General features: G+C 46.1%; 1 protein-coding gene across 4 annotated transcripts; it reads right to left on the bottom strand.

Annotated features, from left to right (window-relative positions):
- Positions 1–991: 991 nt before the first annotated feature.
- Positions 992–13,694, bottom strand: LOC309383254 (uncharacterized protein). 4 transcript variants are annotated; one of them, XM_081935576.1, is made up of 6 exons: positions 13,456–13,694; positions 11,860–11,955; positions 10,370–10,441; positions 9,735–9,845; positions 2,257–8,133; positions 992–1,130 (listed from the first exon to the last, which is right to left on the bottom strand). In XM_081935576.1, exons 2-5 carry the CDS (start codon positions 11,891–11,893, stop codon positions 5,858–5,860), a joined length of 2,493 nt encoding a protein of 830 aa, XP_081791702.1. In that variant the 5' UTR covers positions 11,894–11,955; positions 13,456–13,694; the 3' UTR covers positions 992–1,130; positions 2,257–5,857. The 4 variants fall into 4 exon arrangements, with proteins under 4 accessions (XP_081791702.1, XP_081791703.1, XP_081791700.1 ...); XM_081935577.1 differs by having other exon boundaries at positions 10,370–10,438; XM_081935574.1 differs by lacking the exon at positions 13,456–13,694 and having other exon boundaries at positions 11,860–12,344.
- Positions 13,695–14,059: the final 365 nt, after the last annotated feature.

The raw sequence follows: 14,059 nt of genomic DNA, 5'->3' as shown, positions 1-14,059 counted from the left end.
GAGCCATAGTTTACCAAATTCATAACTTTTGCTGGATTCACAAGCCGCATCTCAGCCCAGGATATGTAAACCAGCCTACGATTGGGCAAAAATTCAAGAAGTGTGATAAAAATCTTATTTTGACAAAAAATATGAACTTGAGGCCAAAAAAACCCACAATGTAACCTGCAATACAATTCCATGATGCTGCGGTTTTCAAAAACCCTCTCGTCTAATATATCCCTGTTTTGGGTAAAGGCAAATATGGACTCATTTTTTTAAAAAAACATGAATAATGAAAACATTTAGACTTATCTTTTGAGGTTTTAGAGGCATAGCATTTTTCCTTAGATTATTATGAATTTTAAAAAAACTTTCCTACAACACAAATCCATTATATATTAGAACAGCATCAATGAAACATTATGGTACAGGTAAGCACAACAGACCCAGAATTTCTGTTGTTAAGCAAGGCAGCTGTTAAGTGTGCTGCACCCAATTTTATAATCTTTTTTTTGCTACAGTTGTAAAACACTTAAGAGTGGTTAAAGCAGTATGAAGTGGCATGTAAATCTTATACTGCAATTATATAGTTACATATTATATATTAAAATTGTTAATATATTGATTATATATATTGTGTAGATTAGATGCTCATGCAATCTTTGTGTAGAGCACAGGTGTCAAATTCCCCACATCACATTGTAGTCATGTGAGGTTTCCTCCATTCAGAGCTGGGGTGGGCGTGGCCTATGTGTGACACATCGGCCCATGGACTACCAGTTTGACACCCCTGGTGTAGAGTGTACACTTCATCTACACAGATTGTTTTATAGGAAAAGCACACTTTCCAAATCTGATGCTTCCTTCCAATGCATTGGACTACCATTATCCCAGGTGAGCTTAGGATATCAGACTAGATAACAACAGACGGAGAAAGAGCCAGGATGTACACAACAAACTCAGAGCTCCAACTTATTGTTCAGGGGAATCTTGTCACTTACCATGCATGGCATCTGGGTGCCACTTGCAACTGCTTGGCTCCATATCAGGGGTAGCTTTCATCTGCGATGCCCTCGAGTAGAGGGAAGGCAGCAGATGTAGTTGGCTTTGTTGGTCTATCTCATTCAGTACTTCTTGATTGTCACTGCCTTTAACAAAGTTTAAGAAGACATTTATCCTCACTTTACTGGAACCAGTTTCCTTTTACCAAGTTTTAGTATAATATTACAAACTCCTTTTTTTCATGAGCCTTCTCCTCCCCCCCTCCCATTTGCCACCTGAAAATTCAACTGCAGATTTTCTTAATGGGCAATTTGATTCGTGGCCTTTCAGGACAACAGCTAAGGGCAACTGTTTCTGAGCTTACCATGGGCTTGGAATACACCTTTGTATTGGATAAACTCAGGCTGAATGTATTCAGCTTTACTGTACACCAGGGAAATATCAGGAGATGCTTAACCTTGGTTAACTAAATTAGCCTGCTTTCCAGGCTCATGCAGCTTATGGAAGTTATTAATATTACAGCTTGAGTTTGCGTGACACAAAAATGAAATCGGCTAATTTCTGCTTTAAAGTGTTGTGTGAACACAGTCACAAGCACTTTGCTACCTGTGTTTTCTTTCCCCCATCCTATCTTTTGGAGGTATAAAATTAAAATAACCAGCAAAATTCCAGGGGCTAAAGCGAAATATACAGAACAGAAATACAAATCAGGAGGGAAGCCAGTTGAGGAGGACCAATAAACAAACAGGGAAGTTGAGAATAAGCCTTTACAAAATAACTTCTCTTCACACCCTACTCTCTTTCTCTCTCTCTCTCTCTCTCTCTCCCCCCAAATTATAAAACTATCTCTCAGATAATTTGCTCATGTACAGAGTTCCTCTCTCTCTCACTGAACGCCACCCCAAATTATCCTTGCCTATCTACGAATAAACCACAGCCAGTTCTCAACACGCCTGCTCCTATTTTAAATCTATTTTCTACGAGTTAAGCTTTAAGAGTCGTGGTTTCATTCTCTTCGCTGCAAATAACGATCTCCCTTTTATCTATTTTTTTTTAAAAAGCTCTTGGACATCTCCCTCACCCAATTCTACTCGCAAATCTCCTTTCAGAGCCATTGCACTTTCCACCGCCCTCGGCGGCACCACCTCCTGCAGCAAAGCCACTCCCCGCCCTTCCATTTTCCTAACGCAGAGAGATCCGACCGGCAATCCGCGTCGCCAACGGGTCGAACCTTTATACGCCACTCAGATGCTTTCATTCTATTAGCGCTACCTGTGGATTCCATTCAGGTCCGATTTGACTTGTAACCAATCAGCTTCCAGCAAACACCCCCCCCCCCCCGCCTGTCTTTCTTCTTGTTTATTAGTTGATTATATAGAGACGTGAAGCGTTAGGAAATAATACGCTGACTTACTCAGGGTCGGGAAGAGAAACAATGTTGAGGTGTTTTAAAAAGCAAAGCATTTATTATGGCCTAGGGCTTTCCTAGAATTGGGGGTGGGGGGGAGGAAAACCTGAGGGATACTGCCTTTCCGAGAACTCTCAAGGAGGTTGGAGTCAATGTTCATAATTCCAAAGTCGAGTTCACATTTTTGGGATCAGAAATCCAACACCTCTAGAAGGCATGATGTAAAAATACTGAATCAAGCCAAAGCAGCTAAAGGAAACAAATTAAACCACTGACATCTTTTAACTCCAATTGTGGTTTCATTCTTTATTGTGGTCCACAGGCTTCAACAATAGTTAATATTTAGTATAATTAAGTAGTTTTTACACAAGTCTTTTAATTGAATTCCAGATGGTGAAATTATTTTGTGATGCTGCAGGCATGCATATAGGTATATCTATTTTATCTGATGTGAATTTTGAAGTTCCAGATTTATCAAATAAATCCCTTGCAGTGAATTCTGTAGTTCACAGATGTTTGTCGTTATTGTTTCAGCATCATGTTAGAAGCTGGGGAATAAGATGACCATTAGGAATGGATGAATAAACCAAAGGCTATTCCAACTTAAGTGGATAGTATTGATTGGCAGGTTCACACAACACATCAGACTAAAATGGAATTGGATAGATAGTTCAAGGTGTTACAAGAACTCACTCCCTGCCTTAGCATGATGTATATCAGACCATTATAATATGATTTGTTGGGGAATCCCTGTTATTTGAATACAATTTTATTTTGTTTTAATTTAAAAGATTAAGAGGATTGTGGGAATGTAGTGTCAGACTTTGGACTAGGCAAAAGAAAAAGAAAATACAGTTTTTTAAATGGTAAGTTTTCAGGATAAGAAGCTCTATTTTCCATTTTACAGATGGGGAACCGAGGCTAAAAGACAGTTAACAAACCACAATAATCTGGTGATTCTGCTGCTGAAGTGGGATTTGAACTTAAATCACTTGGGTGCAAAAATAAATTCCAACTTTCTACTTTATCTGGTGCTACCAGTTTTCTCCAAATGAGTGTTCTATGTTTAAAACAAAACATATTTACCCTGAAATAAATGCAAGTGAGTCCCACAGACTTTATTGCCAAATAAGCATCAATAGGACAGCAGCTGAAATTTCTTTACAATCCCATGCAAAATTCATTATTTTTAAATTGATTTACCAGTCCTCTAAAATATTATTCTGTGTTGGAAATGAGGAACATTTTTAAATTGATAATTGTAAGCAACAGTTTTTATGTTTTATTCCACTGCTCTCCTCTCAATAAAATTCATCCACCCATCCATCCATTCCATTTCTATAGCCACCCATCTCAGTCAATGATTCTTGGTGGTTTGCAATCAAAAGACTAAAAACATTTTAAAACCAAACAAACAAACAAAAAAGAAAACGAGAAACATCCAACATAAATATATATAGCAGCCGAGATTCTTGGCGAGTTCGCAACATAGCCAGGACCCTTAACACATTTGGCACCCCAGGCTTAGGAGCATTGCTGGGAGTTTAGGATTTATGAAAGGCTAACAGGGTTGGGGGCATTTTAATCTCCGAAGGGAAGAGGTTCCATAGAACAGGGGCCACCGCAGAAAAAGCCCATCTTCTAGTCCCCATCAGCCGACACTCTTTGGCTGTCAGGATCTGCAGCATCATTTTCGGGAAAAGGTGATACTCGGATACCCCTGTACCAAGCCATGTAGACCTTTAAAGCTAAATCACCAGCACCTTGAACCAGAAACACCAGCAATCAATGCAGCTCAAGCAAAAAATATGTGCCATGTATCTGGCACCATTTACTATGCATACAGCCACATTCTGCACCAGTTGAAGTTTCTGAGCCATCTTCAGGCGCAGCCCCATGTGGAGTGCGTTATAGTAGTCTAAATGAGAAATTACAAGGATTTGAATTACTGTGAGCAGGGCCTCCTGGTCTAAGTGTGGGCACAATAGTGCACCATCTGAAAGTGTGCAATGACCCTCTTAGCCATGGCTGCCACCTGCTCTTTGAGCAGTCCATAAGGATCCCCAAATTACAGACTGGATCTCCTTGGAGTAGTGCCAACCCCAGCTAGTTCAGCCTAGAAAAGGAATGTGGCCGTGGCAAAAATCTCAGAAGGGACCTTTCCTAATTCCTTGACAGGTAAATGCAGGGGAGAAATATATTTTCAGACTTGTATGATTCCGCTAATGTAACTGTACAATAAAGTAGGAGGAGTTCATTCAGGCATGCTTCCTGCTTGGACTACTTTGCAAGGCCGACTGCACCATTTTCTGTCACTCTTGATGACAGCAATAGTCTATGGGATTTGAAACATCACCACAGGCTCCTGTTGATCTACAGTAAATTATCTTGTCCAAGCTTGGCACCTTTGTCTTAGACCAAACCTCCATGGGTCTCAGACAGCATAGTCATCAGCCAGGATTAATAGGGATTTGTCTGTATAGCTGGCTTGAGACGATTCTCAGCGGCTCACTGGGATCTCAAGCAGAAGTCTCTTCCCACCTAGTGATCAACATTGGGGCAATCTACACGCAGCACAAAGGATGCCATGAAGAAGAGGAATCTGGTTTCAGATTTCCTTCCTTGCTTTGCGGTAAGATGCTACCAGAAGGAAGATACTGACCCTCAAGGCTCTCCAACTTTAGGCAGTCTAAATGCTTCAAGTACGTTTCCCGCAACTTCTACAGATTGTGGTGCAACACCAGGTAAACTTTGGATGCCTTTGGATGCTGGAACATCCTACCCGTAAATAAATGGATCCTCCTGCACACCATCATCCTATGCCCGGTATGCTTCCACTTAATCCTATTCATTAGGTAAAGAGGGAGCATATAGCTTTTGCTCAGCTGGCTGCGGCCTTACACTTTCCCCCACCAACTTGTGGTAATAAGCCAGTTCAAATCATCAATAAAACCAGTAGTATTCTGGCAATAGAAGAGTATATCTGTAGCTCTGGGTTGAACTGAGGAGTTCTTGGGGGTTCTCTAAACTTGGGTTTTTGCTTACAGACCTTTCATTACCCAACTAGGTTGAAAAAAAAAAGGTAACATCACAGGTGATGTTTGTTTGCAGACCTTCCATTATCCAACTATCACTGGCTGGGTTATGAAAGGGCTAAGTACAGAGACCACCAAGGGCTCTTAACAACAGTATTCTACCACTTCAGAATGCATAAGATCCAGGGATTATTGCAACACTGAGTATGCCTCATATCAAAAGCTCCAGGCCCGTGTAAACCTCCCTCAGAAGAACACAAACATGGGCTTCCTTCTCTTTTAGGACAATTATATTCCATTCCAGCCCATTGCAGACTAGCTCTTCTTGGCTCCAATGGGACAAAATCAGCATTCTGCCCAATTTGTTGAGTGAGGAGAGAAGATAATTGCTTCCCCTAACCCATCCACCCCACAAAATTGCTTTGCGCAGCTAGGATGTTGGGGGAGGGGGTGGCCATCCCTCTTGAGGGTAGGGGGAAGCCCATCTACAGCTGTTTTCCCCTAACCTCCATGGATCTGGAGGTAAGAATCCCTTCCCACCCCAGCTCCGCAGCCCTCCAGCTGAGACAGCACTGGGGATGAAGCCCTGGAAAGGCAGTGGGGCCTCGGGCCAGGTGGAGACAGCTGGGGGGATGTTGTTTCTCTCCCCCTCGCTCCACCAGGAGGGCACAAGAGAAAGTGGAGGGTCAAGAACAACAGGAAGCAGTTCTTTGGAGTGCTTAGTCTCGGTCAAAACAGAGCAGCCCTTCTGGCCTTCAGGTTGTTCTTTGGGGAGCCCCTCTGCCACATGAGTGTGCTGATGGCGGTTGCGGTGCGAGCTGCGGCTGAAACATTTCCCACACTCCGCACACGGGTACGGCTTCTCGCCTGTGTGCACCCTCAGGTGCCGCTCCAGGTGGGAGACGAAGCCAAAGCTCTTCCCGCAGACGGTGCAGTCGTAGGGTTTTTCGCCGCGGTGGGCTCGCTGGTGCATAAGCAGCTGTGCCCCGGCCACGAATCGCTTCCCGCACTCCTTGCACTTGTGAGGCTTTCCGCTTGAGTGTGTCCGTTGGTGCTGCAAGAGCGTGGAGCTGACGCTGAAGCTCTTCCCACATTCACCGCAGCGGTAGGGTTTCTCTCCTGTGTGGATTCTCCGGTGGCGGTCCAGGTGGGAACTGACGCTGAAGCACTTCCCACAGTCCCCACACTGGTAGGGCTTCTCCCCCGTGTGGATCCGCTGGTGTCTTTCCAGGTGGGAGCTCCAGCTGAAACTTTTCCCGCAGTCAGGGCACCGATAACGCTTGCTCCCGGGCACGTGGGATTTCTGGTGCTTGACCAGCGAGGCCAGTTCCCCATAGGTTTTCCCACACTCGGCACACTTGTGGGGTCGGTCGGGGGCATGCACGCGCTGGTGCCTTTCCAAATGGGAGCTGACGCTGAATGCTTTCCCACAGTCCCCACACCGGAAGGGCTTCTCTCCCGTGTGGGTCCGCTTGTGTTTGATCAGGGCCGAGCACCAGCTGAAGTTCTTCCCACACTCGGGACACTGATAGGGCCTTTCTCCGGTGTGGATCCGCTGGTGTTTCACCAGGGACGAACTCTGGCCAAACCCTTTGCCACAGTCGGAGCATTTAAAGGGCTTCTCGGTAGACATTGGCGGGGAGGGAGGAGGTGGGGGAGGCTGAGGGGCCACCCGCTTGCGGTTACATTCAGTGCATTTGGTGGGGTCCCTGCTCCGGGCTGGAGATGTCTGGAGGTGATGGAGGGTGGCCGCACTGAGGTAGTAGCTTTTGCCACAATCTGTGCACTGATGTGGCTTTTCTCCCGTGTGGATTCTTTGGTGCCTGTAAAGGTGGGAGCTGCGGCTGAAACGTTTCCCACAGTCGGGGCACTGGTAGGGCCTCTCGCCCGTGTGGATCCGCTGGTGTCTCTCTAGGTGAGAGGTGAAGCTGAAACTTTTCCCGCAATCGGGGCACTCGTAGGGCTTCTGGCCCAGATGTTTCCTCTGGTGAGCCACCAAGTTGGCCCCGAGCGTGAAGCCCTTCCCACAGTCCTCACACTGGTAGGGCTTGTCGTTGGCGTGAGTCCTCTGGTGCTGGACCAGGGTGGAGCTCACACTGAAACTCTTCCCACACTCTTTGCACTGATAAGGCTTCTCCCCGGTGTGGATCCGCCGATGCCTCTCCAGGTGTGATCCAACACTGAAGGCCTTCCCGCACTCCTTGCATTGGAACGGTTTCTCTCCGGTGTGGATCCGCTGGTGCCGTTCCAGGTGTGAGGTCCAGCTGAAGCTTTTCCCGCATTCCTCACACTTGTATGGTTTGTTGCTTGCGTGGCCTTTCTGGTGCATGGCCAGGGCCTCGGCCTCAGAGAAGCTTTTGTCACACTGGTCACACTTGTGGGATCTTTTGTCCAGGTGCAGTCTCTGGTGCCGGAGAAGGTTGGACTTCTGGCTGAAGCTTTTGCCACACTCCGCACATTGGTGGTTCTTGCTATGCACTGGTGGTTTTCTAAGGGACATCTGGGGTTTGGAAGCAACCATGGTCTGTGGGAGGGGTATGTCTTGCTGCTCCTTTTCTTCGGTTAGGGGGCCCCTCGGCCCAGTCCCTGATGGTTGTTTCTCAGCCTCCATTAGATTCCTCTCTAGGACATTCCCCTTTTGCAGATTTGTTCTGCTAGGAATTACTTCCGGAGGAACAGGTTCACGCCTTCCTCTCAGTTCTTCCCCTGGAGAGATAAATATTGCAGGGGTGACTTGAACCATCCATTCCATTAAGTGGAAGGTTGTTATAAGGTTATTTCAACATGTATTTGCATTAAGTATTTTATATATCCACCTTACCTTCTATGTGTGTCTCCACCCGGCCTATGGCAAGCTGGTAATATATTGGCAACAAATGCCTTGGTTTGCAAGACACACTTTTGATTAGAGATTTTAAGTCCGGTAGTTTTATATATATACTCAGCCTTCCATCCTTCTGAAGTGGGTGAAATGAGGACCCAGATTGTTGGGGGAAATAGCTTGACTTTGTAAACCGCTTAGAGAGGGCTGTAAAGCACTATAAAGCGGTATATAAGTCTATGTGCTATTGCTATCTATGAGCAAACCTGAGATAAAATCACCCTGTTATTGCTGGCAAAATCTAAAATTGACCGGTCCAGGGTAATGTTGTAGACTTGTGGACTGAAAATTTGGTATTTTTCTATGGCACTTCTTTCACTTATCTGAAGACAAGCTCTGAAAAACAAGCTTCTCATAACTTTGAAAACATTTTAATTAATCTTGATGAATTCTGTTCCTCTATTGTTTTTGTTTTTTTTGGAATGTGCCGTCTAATTGGATAGCTTTGGTATTTTAAGAAGTGGTGAAAATTAATGCCGTAGATCAGGGGTGTCAAACTCAAGGCCGGATCCGGCCCACAGGGTGCTTAAGATATGGCCCACGGGGCTGCCCTAGAAATAGCGAAGGACCGGCCCACGGTGCCTCTGCCAGCAAAAATGGAAGTTTTTGCTGGCAGAGGGTTGCAGGAGGCCATAGCAGCTGAAAACAGAACTTGGGAGCCTGTTTTCGCTGGCAAGAGTGCTCGAGCCACCACAGGCACCCCAACATGAGTGACGTTGAGCTGGCCACGCCCACCCTGGCCATGCTCACCCCAGGCCCCTGAGGTAAAACACAACCCTGATGAAATTGAGTTTGACACTCCTGCGGTAGACGAAAGCCCGTTCTATTGTTGAAGTCATTCGATTGATATAGTTTATTCACGTTGCTGTTTTTTCCTAACATGCTGCTGAGAAGACACAAAGAGAAATGTAATTATGTACAGCTACTGGCAGGCCAAAGATTCTTAAAGGAACCTGTTCAGGGCTTCCATGCCAGAATCTAGCATGGATGATGACGAACAAAACTTTCCCCCCATTACAGAGTGAAATTCCATCCCATGCAGGTAGTCCTCAACCTATAACCATAATGGAGCCTGCCCATTATACTTATATGTCATAAACAATTTTACAACCTTTTTTTTTTTGTAGTGGTCATTAAATGAATGTGGTGGTGATAAATGCGAATTCATTGTTGGCTATGGCTTTGCTGAAAAGCGGAAGGAAATGGTTGTAAAATGTGACTCCAAACAGCCGTAAACTGCAGCCATGTTGCTGAATGCCCAAGTACAGTCATGTGACCAGAGGATGGGGCATGACAATTGGAACTCTGGATCCAGCCACAAGGGCTCTTTTTCAGGTAGTTCATAACTTCCAACGGTTGCCAAGCAACCAGTTGTTAAGTTGTGGACTACCTGTATATTTCAAAATAAGCAAACCACAGCTCTCACCTGGATTTATCTGAGATGGCGTTGTCCTTTCCTCACATCCCTGAAGTTCTGGAATCCATGAATCTTCTCGATCGATCCAGGAGAGCAGATCCGTTTTAGAAAGTGGAAATCCTGTTGGCAAGGAAAAACTTCAGTACAGGTGGTCCTCGACCACAACTGAGCTCAAAATTTCTGTTGCTAAGTGAAACACTGTTACCATGAGTTTTGCCCCGTTTTACGACGTTTCTTGCTACAGTTGTTAAATGAATCACTGCAATTGTTAAGTTAGCCACACAGGGGTGTCAAACCCCATTTCATTGAGGGCTGCATTGGGAATGTGTTGGGGGGGAGGGCGTGGCCAGCTCGACCTCACTTGTGTCAGGGGGGGGGGGGGCACCTGTTGTGACCCAAGCGCTCTGCCAGAAAAAACAGGCTCCCAAGCTCCGTTTTCAGCTGCGACAGCCTCCTGCAACCCTCTGACAGCGAAAAAAGACCCGAGGAGGGCTTCCTGCAACCCAGAGACATTAGAGACAAAAGCCTATTCACATAAGCTTTATGCAGAGGTGGAAAACAGAGCAGTTGTTCTTGATTGCACCCGAGGCGCAGAAAATCATTTTTTGTTTGGGGCGCAGGAGCATAAAATCCACTAGTCTTACCTGACGCCAATCCTCTCCGGTGGGGCTCAGCTAGTGCAGTGATTCGGGGCAGGGTGAGCGCCATCTCTTCTGCTAACAAGAAAAAGTACGAAAGACCCCATTAGGATATTGGGCAGATTGGTTGGCACCATGTGGATGCCATGGGCTACTGATGCAGTTAGGTCTTTGCTTTGGCTAAATTAACAGAATAACAGTTGGAAGGGACGTTGTAGGTCATCTAGTCCAACCCCCTGTTCAAGCAGGAGACCCTATACTAGGGGTATCAAGCTGGATTTCTTCAAGAGCTAGATCAGCATTGTAGTTCTCCACGGGCTGGCTGGGCAGGGTGGAGGGAGGGGGTAGAGACGGGACAGACACTTCCTGTAGCACCCTGCCGGCCAAAACCTGGCATGTGGGGGCCTGCGTGAGACACACACACACCCGCACCATTTTTGGCCTGGACAGCCTCCTGCAACACTTTGCCAGTGAAAATGGGGCACAAGGGGGCTGCACATGCCCCCCCCACACACACCCAGTTTTTGCAGGCAAAGTGATGGAGGAAGCTGACCCTAACACTAACCCTGGGTCCCGTTTTGTCTGCCAGAGGCATTGCGAGCCAGTCCTTTGCTATTTCCAGGCTGGGCCCTGAGGGTCACATTTAATCACCCTGCTGACCAGATCCGGCCCCGGGCTTTGAGTTTGATACCTCTGCCCTATACTGGTCTGCTCTGTCCAGTCTCTTCTTGAAAGCCTCCAGTGATGAAGCATCCACAAATTCTGAAGGCAAGCTGGTTGATTGTTTTCATTGTCAGAAAATTTCTCCTCAGTTCTAAGTTGTTTCTCTCCTTGATTAGTTTCCACCCATTGCTTCTTGTTCTACCCTCAGGTGCCTTGGAGAATAGTTTGACTCCTCTTCTTTGTGGCAACCCCTGAGATATTGGAACTCTGCTATCATGTCTCCCCTAGTCCTTCTTTTCATTAAACTAGACATACCCAGTTCCTGCAACTTTTCTTCATATGTTTTAGCCTCCAGTCCCCTAATCATCTTCTCTGCACTCTTTCTAGAGTCTCCACATCTTTTTTATAGTGTGGTGACCAAAACTGGATGCAGTATTACTCTGCGACCACTCTGGATAAGAACCACTTGGTGTTCAGCATGCTGGGAAGGACCTCAATTAGTGAAGGCTAAGTAACTTTATAATTGTGATTCAGTGGTGATCTGCTTTGCTCCAAGTGCAGAGAACAAGCTGTTCTGTGGAAATGAGACAAGAACATGGAATAGAGGTCTATAAACCATGACACTTAAATCAAACCTTCATATTCTAGTACAATATACCTTACTAATCCCAAATGATGGAGAAATAACAATATCATCATTTCTTGCTTGTGAGTTTTCCAGAAGCAATGTCCATCACACCGAGGACAGCAGGTCGGACTTCCCGAATTTTGGGTTTGATCCAGTAAACCTGTTCCTTAGCTTCCCAAATTAATCCAGAGAAATTGATCCTTACCCAGAGAGATAAGAGTCTCGTAGTTCTCTTGCATGTCCCTCTGATCGAGAAATCTCCAATACGAGGAGGCCGTTCCACCTTGAAGGCCACAGGCATCTGGAACAACAGTCCCTCCATGCATCAAATTCGCTCTAGAATTCACCTTTTTAGGCTGCAGGTAGTCCTTGACTTATGACCACAATTGGGACCACAATTTCAAATCGCTAAGTTAAACAACTTCCATTGTTAAGTGAGTCGTGCCCAATTTTGCAACCTCTTTTGCCACCGTTGTTAAGCGAATCACTTCTGTTGTTAAGTGAACCATGCACTTATTCATCTTCCCCCACGGACTTTGCTTGTCAGAAGCCAGCTGGGAAGTTGCAAATGGTGATCACGACACACACACACACACACACACACACACACACACAAACAACACTGCAACAGTCATAAATGCATGCTAGCTGCCAAGTGCCTAACTTTTGATCAAGTGATTGTTGGAACAATCGCAAGTACGAGGACTGGTTGCATGTCACTTTTTCAGTGCTGCTGTAATTTCAAATGGTCGCTAAACAAAGAGTTGTAAGTCGAGGTCCTTCCAAAACCTGAAATTTAATACCAACACAGAAAGCGGGCAAATTGAGGAGCCTCAGGAAAATAGACAAAACTTTACTTTTGTCAACTATTTGAGTTTATCAAATGCTCGGCAGCAAGATATGAAAATCAGAATTAAAACAATCTGAATTTTCCAGTTTTTAAAGAAAAAGGTCAAACCTTCAACTATAAGCGCAATACCATCCCACTGCAGATCCAAAAAGCAAAGGATGGCAGTTCTGGCATCCTAGACTTTTATAGACTTTTTTTTTTGTCCTCAACTCTAAACTATCCACTGGGCCAAATTTACAGAACCAAGCAAGTGTAAAAACAGGATTGCGTAGTTTCTGGTTCAGTGTGCTGTATAAACACTACGTGACCTCTAATCTGTTTCTGCCCCAGGCTGTCTACATTCCAATGTTTTTAGCTCTGTCTCTACAACCAGCCAGAATTTGTTTGAGGGGCAGTTTACCTAAATTGGTTAATAAATAATGAAGTAGGGCTTGTTTTTTATGCCTCTGCCCAGCATCACTGCTACCTCTGACCCCATTCTAATCTTTCTAATATCCATTTTAAGTGCAGGCATGCTTATGAATGCACAGTAACTTTACGGATCAGCTCAATACCCAGGAGCAATTTGCAAGCTTTTGAGTTCTGCAGAACACTTCATCAGGCAGAATAAAGGAGTACTCCAAAGCTTCCACACTCTTCCTCCTCTGAGCTTGGCAGTTTTCTTGCAGACGTTTCATTACCAAACTAGGTTACATCATCAGTACATTCCTCCTCTCCTGCCAGCCTGATGAAGCTACTGCTGTAATTTGTGCTAGCGGAGGGTAGCTTTCACCCCCGTGCACTTCGCAAGGCTGCGGGGGGCTGTTTAGATGTTAACTAGCGGGCGCTGCTCCCCTTCGCCCCCTGCCTTTGCCCAGCCAGGCACAGGGGATCAGCGCAGCGCCGCAGCCGGGATTCACCCTTTCCCACACCGGAAGCGCTGCCTGCACAGAGCAGCGACAGGTCCCCCACCTGGGCCGGGTCAAGCCGGCTGCGAAGAAGGTCTCCCGGCGGCAGGCGGGATGGATCCGCGGCGGGGCGGTTCTCCTCCCGGCCCGTTCCGCTGCTGCCTTGGAGTCGCCCAGGAAGCTCAACGCGTGACGCCCCGAGCCGCGGAACGAGAGAGACGGAAAGCCGGGCTTCTTCCCCGGCGCCACCCAGAGCCCTCTGGCGGCGACCGGAGACGAAGCCTCCTTCTCAGCGGGCGGGCGAAGTGGGTTCTGTCGGAGGGGGGTGGGTGGGGGTGAGGAAGGTACGTGAGCCCTCTGGTTACGCCAAGATTTCCCGCAAAAAAGGCGGCCAGGTTTTGAAGAGCAAAGGCAAACCTCTGGCTTTCACGCTAAATCATGGTTAGCTGAAGCACAGCATAAGTTAACCTGGTTATCTTTGGGTTAGCCTGTTATTGTTGTTTTGTTGTTGTTTATTTATTTACTTTATTCATTAAACACTCAGCCAACTGAACATTCAAAAATGCATTACAAATACCAGTCGCTAGTGCTAATGGTTGATACGGTTTGCTGCCAGCGTTCTAGGCATCAACCAAGTACCTTCTTAAAATATAGTAAGATGTTCCGAG

Source organism: Natrix helvetica (genome assembly GCF_964273705.1).
Source record: "Natrix helvetica genome assembly, chromosome: 1".
In the NCBI taxonomy this organism is placed as follows: Eukaryota; Metazoa; Chordata; class Lepidosauria; order Squamata; family Natricidae; genus Natrix; species Natrix helvetica.
The sequence above is the reverse complement of the archived record's forward strand: the minus strand, read 5'-3'. Positions and strand labels throughout refer to the sequence as shown.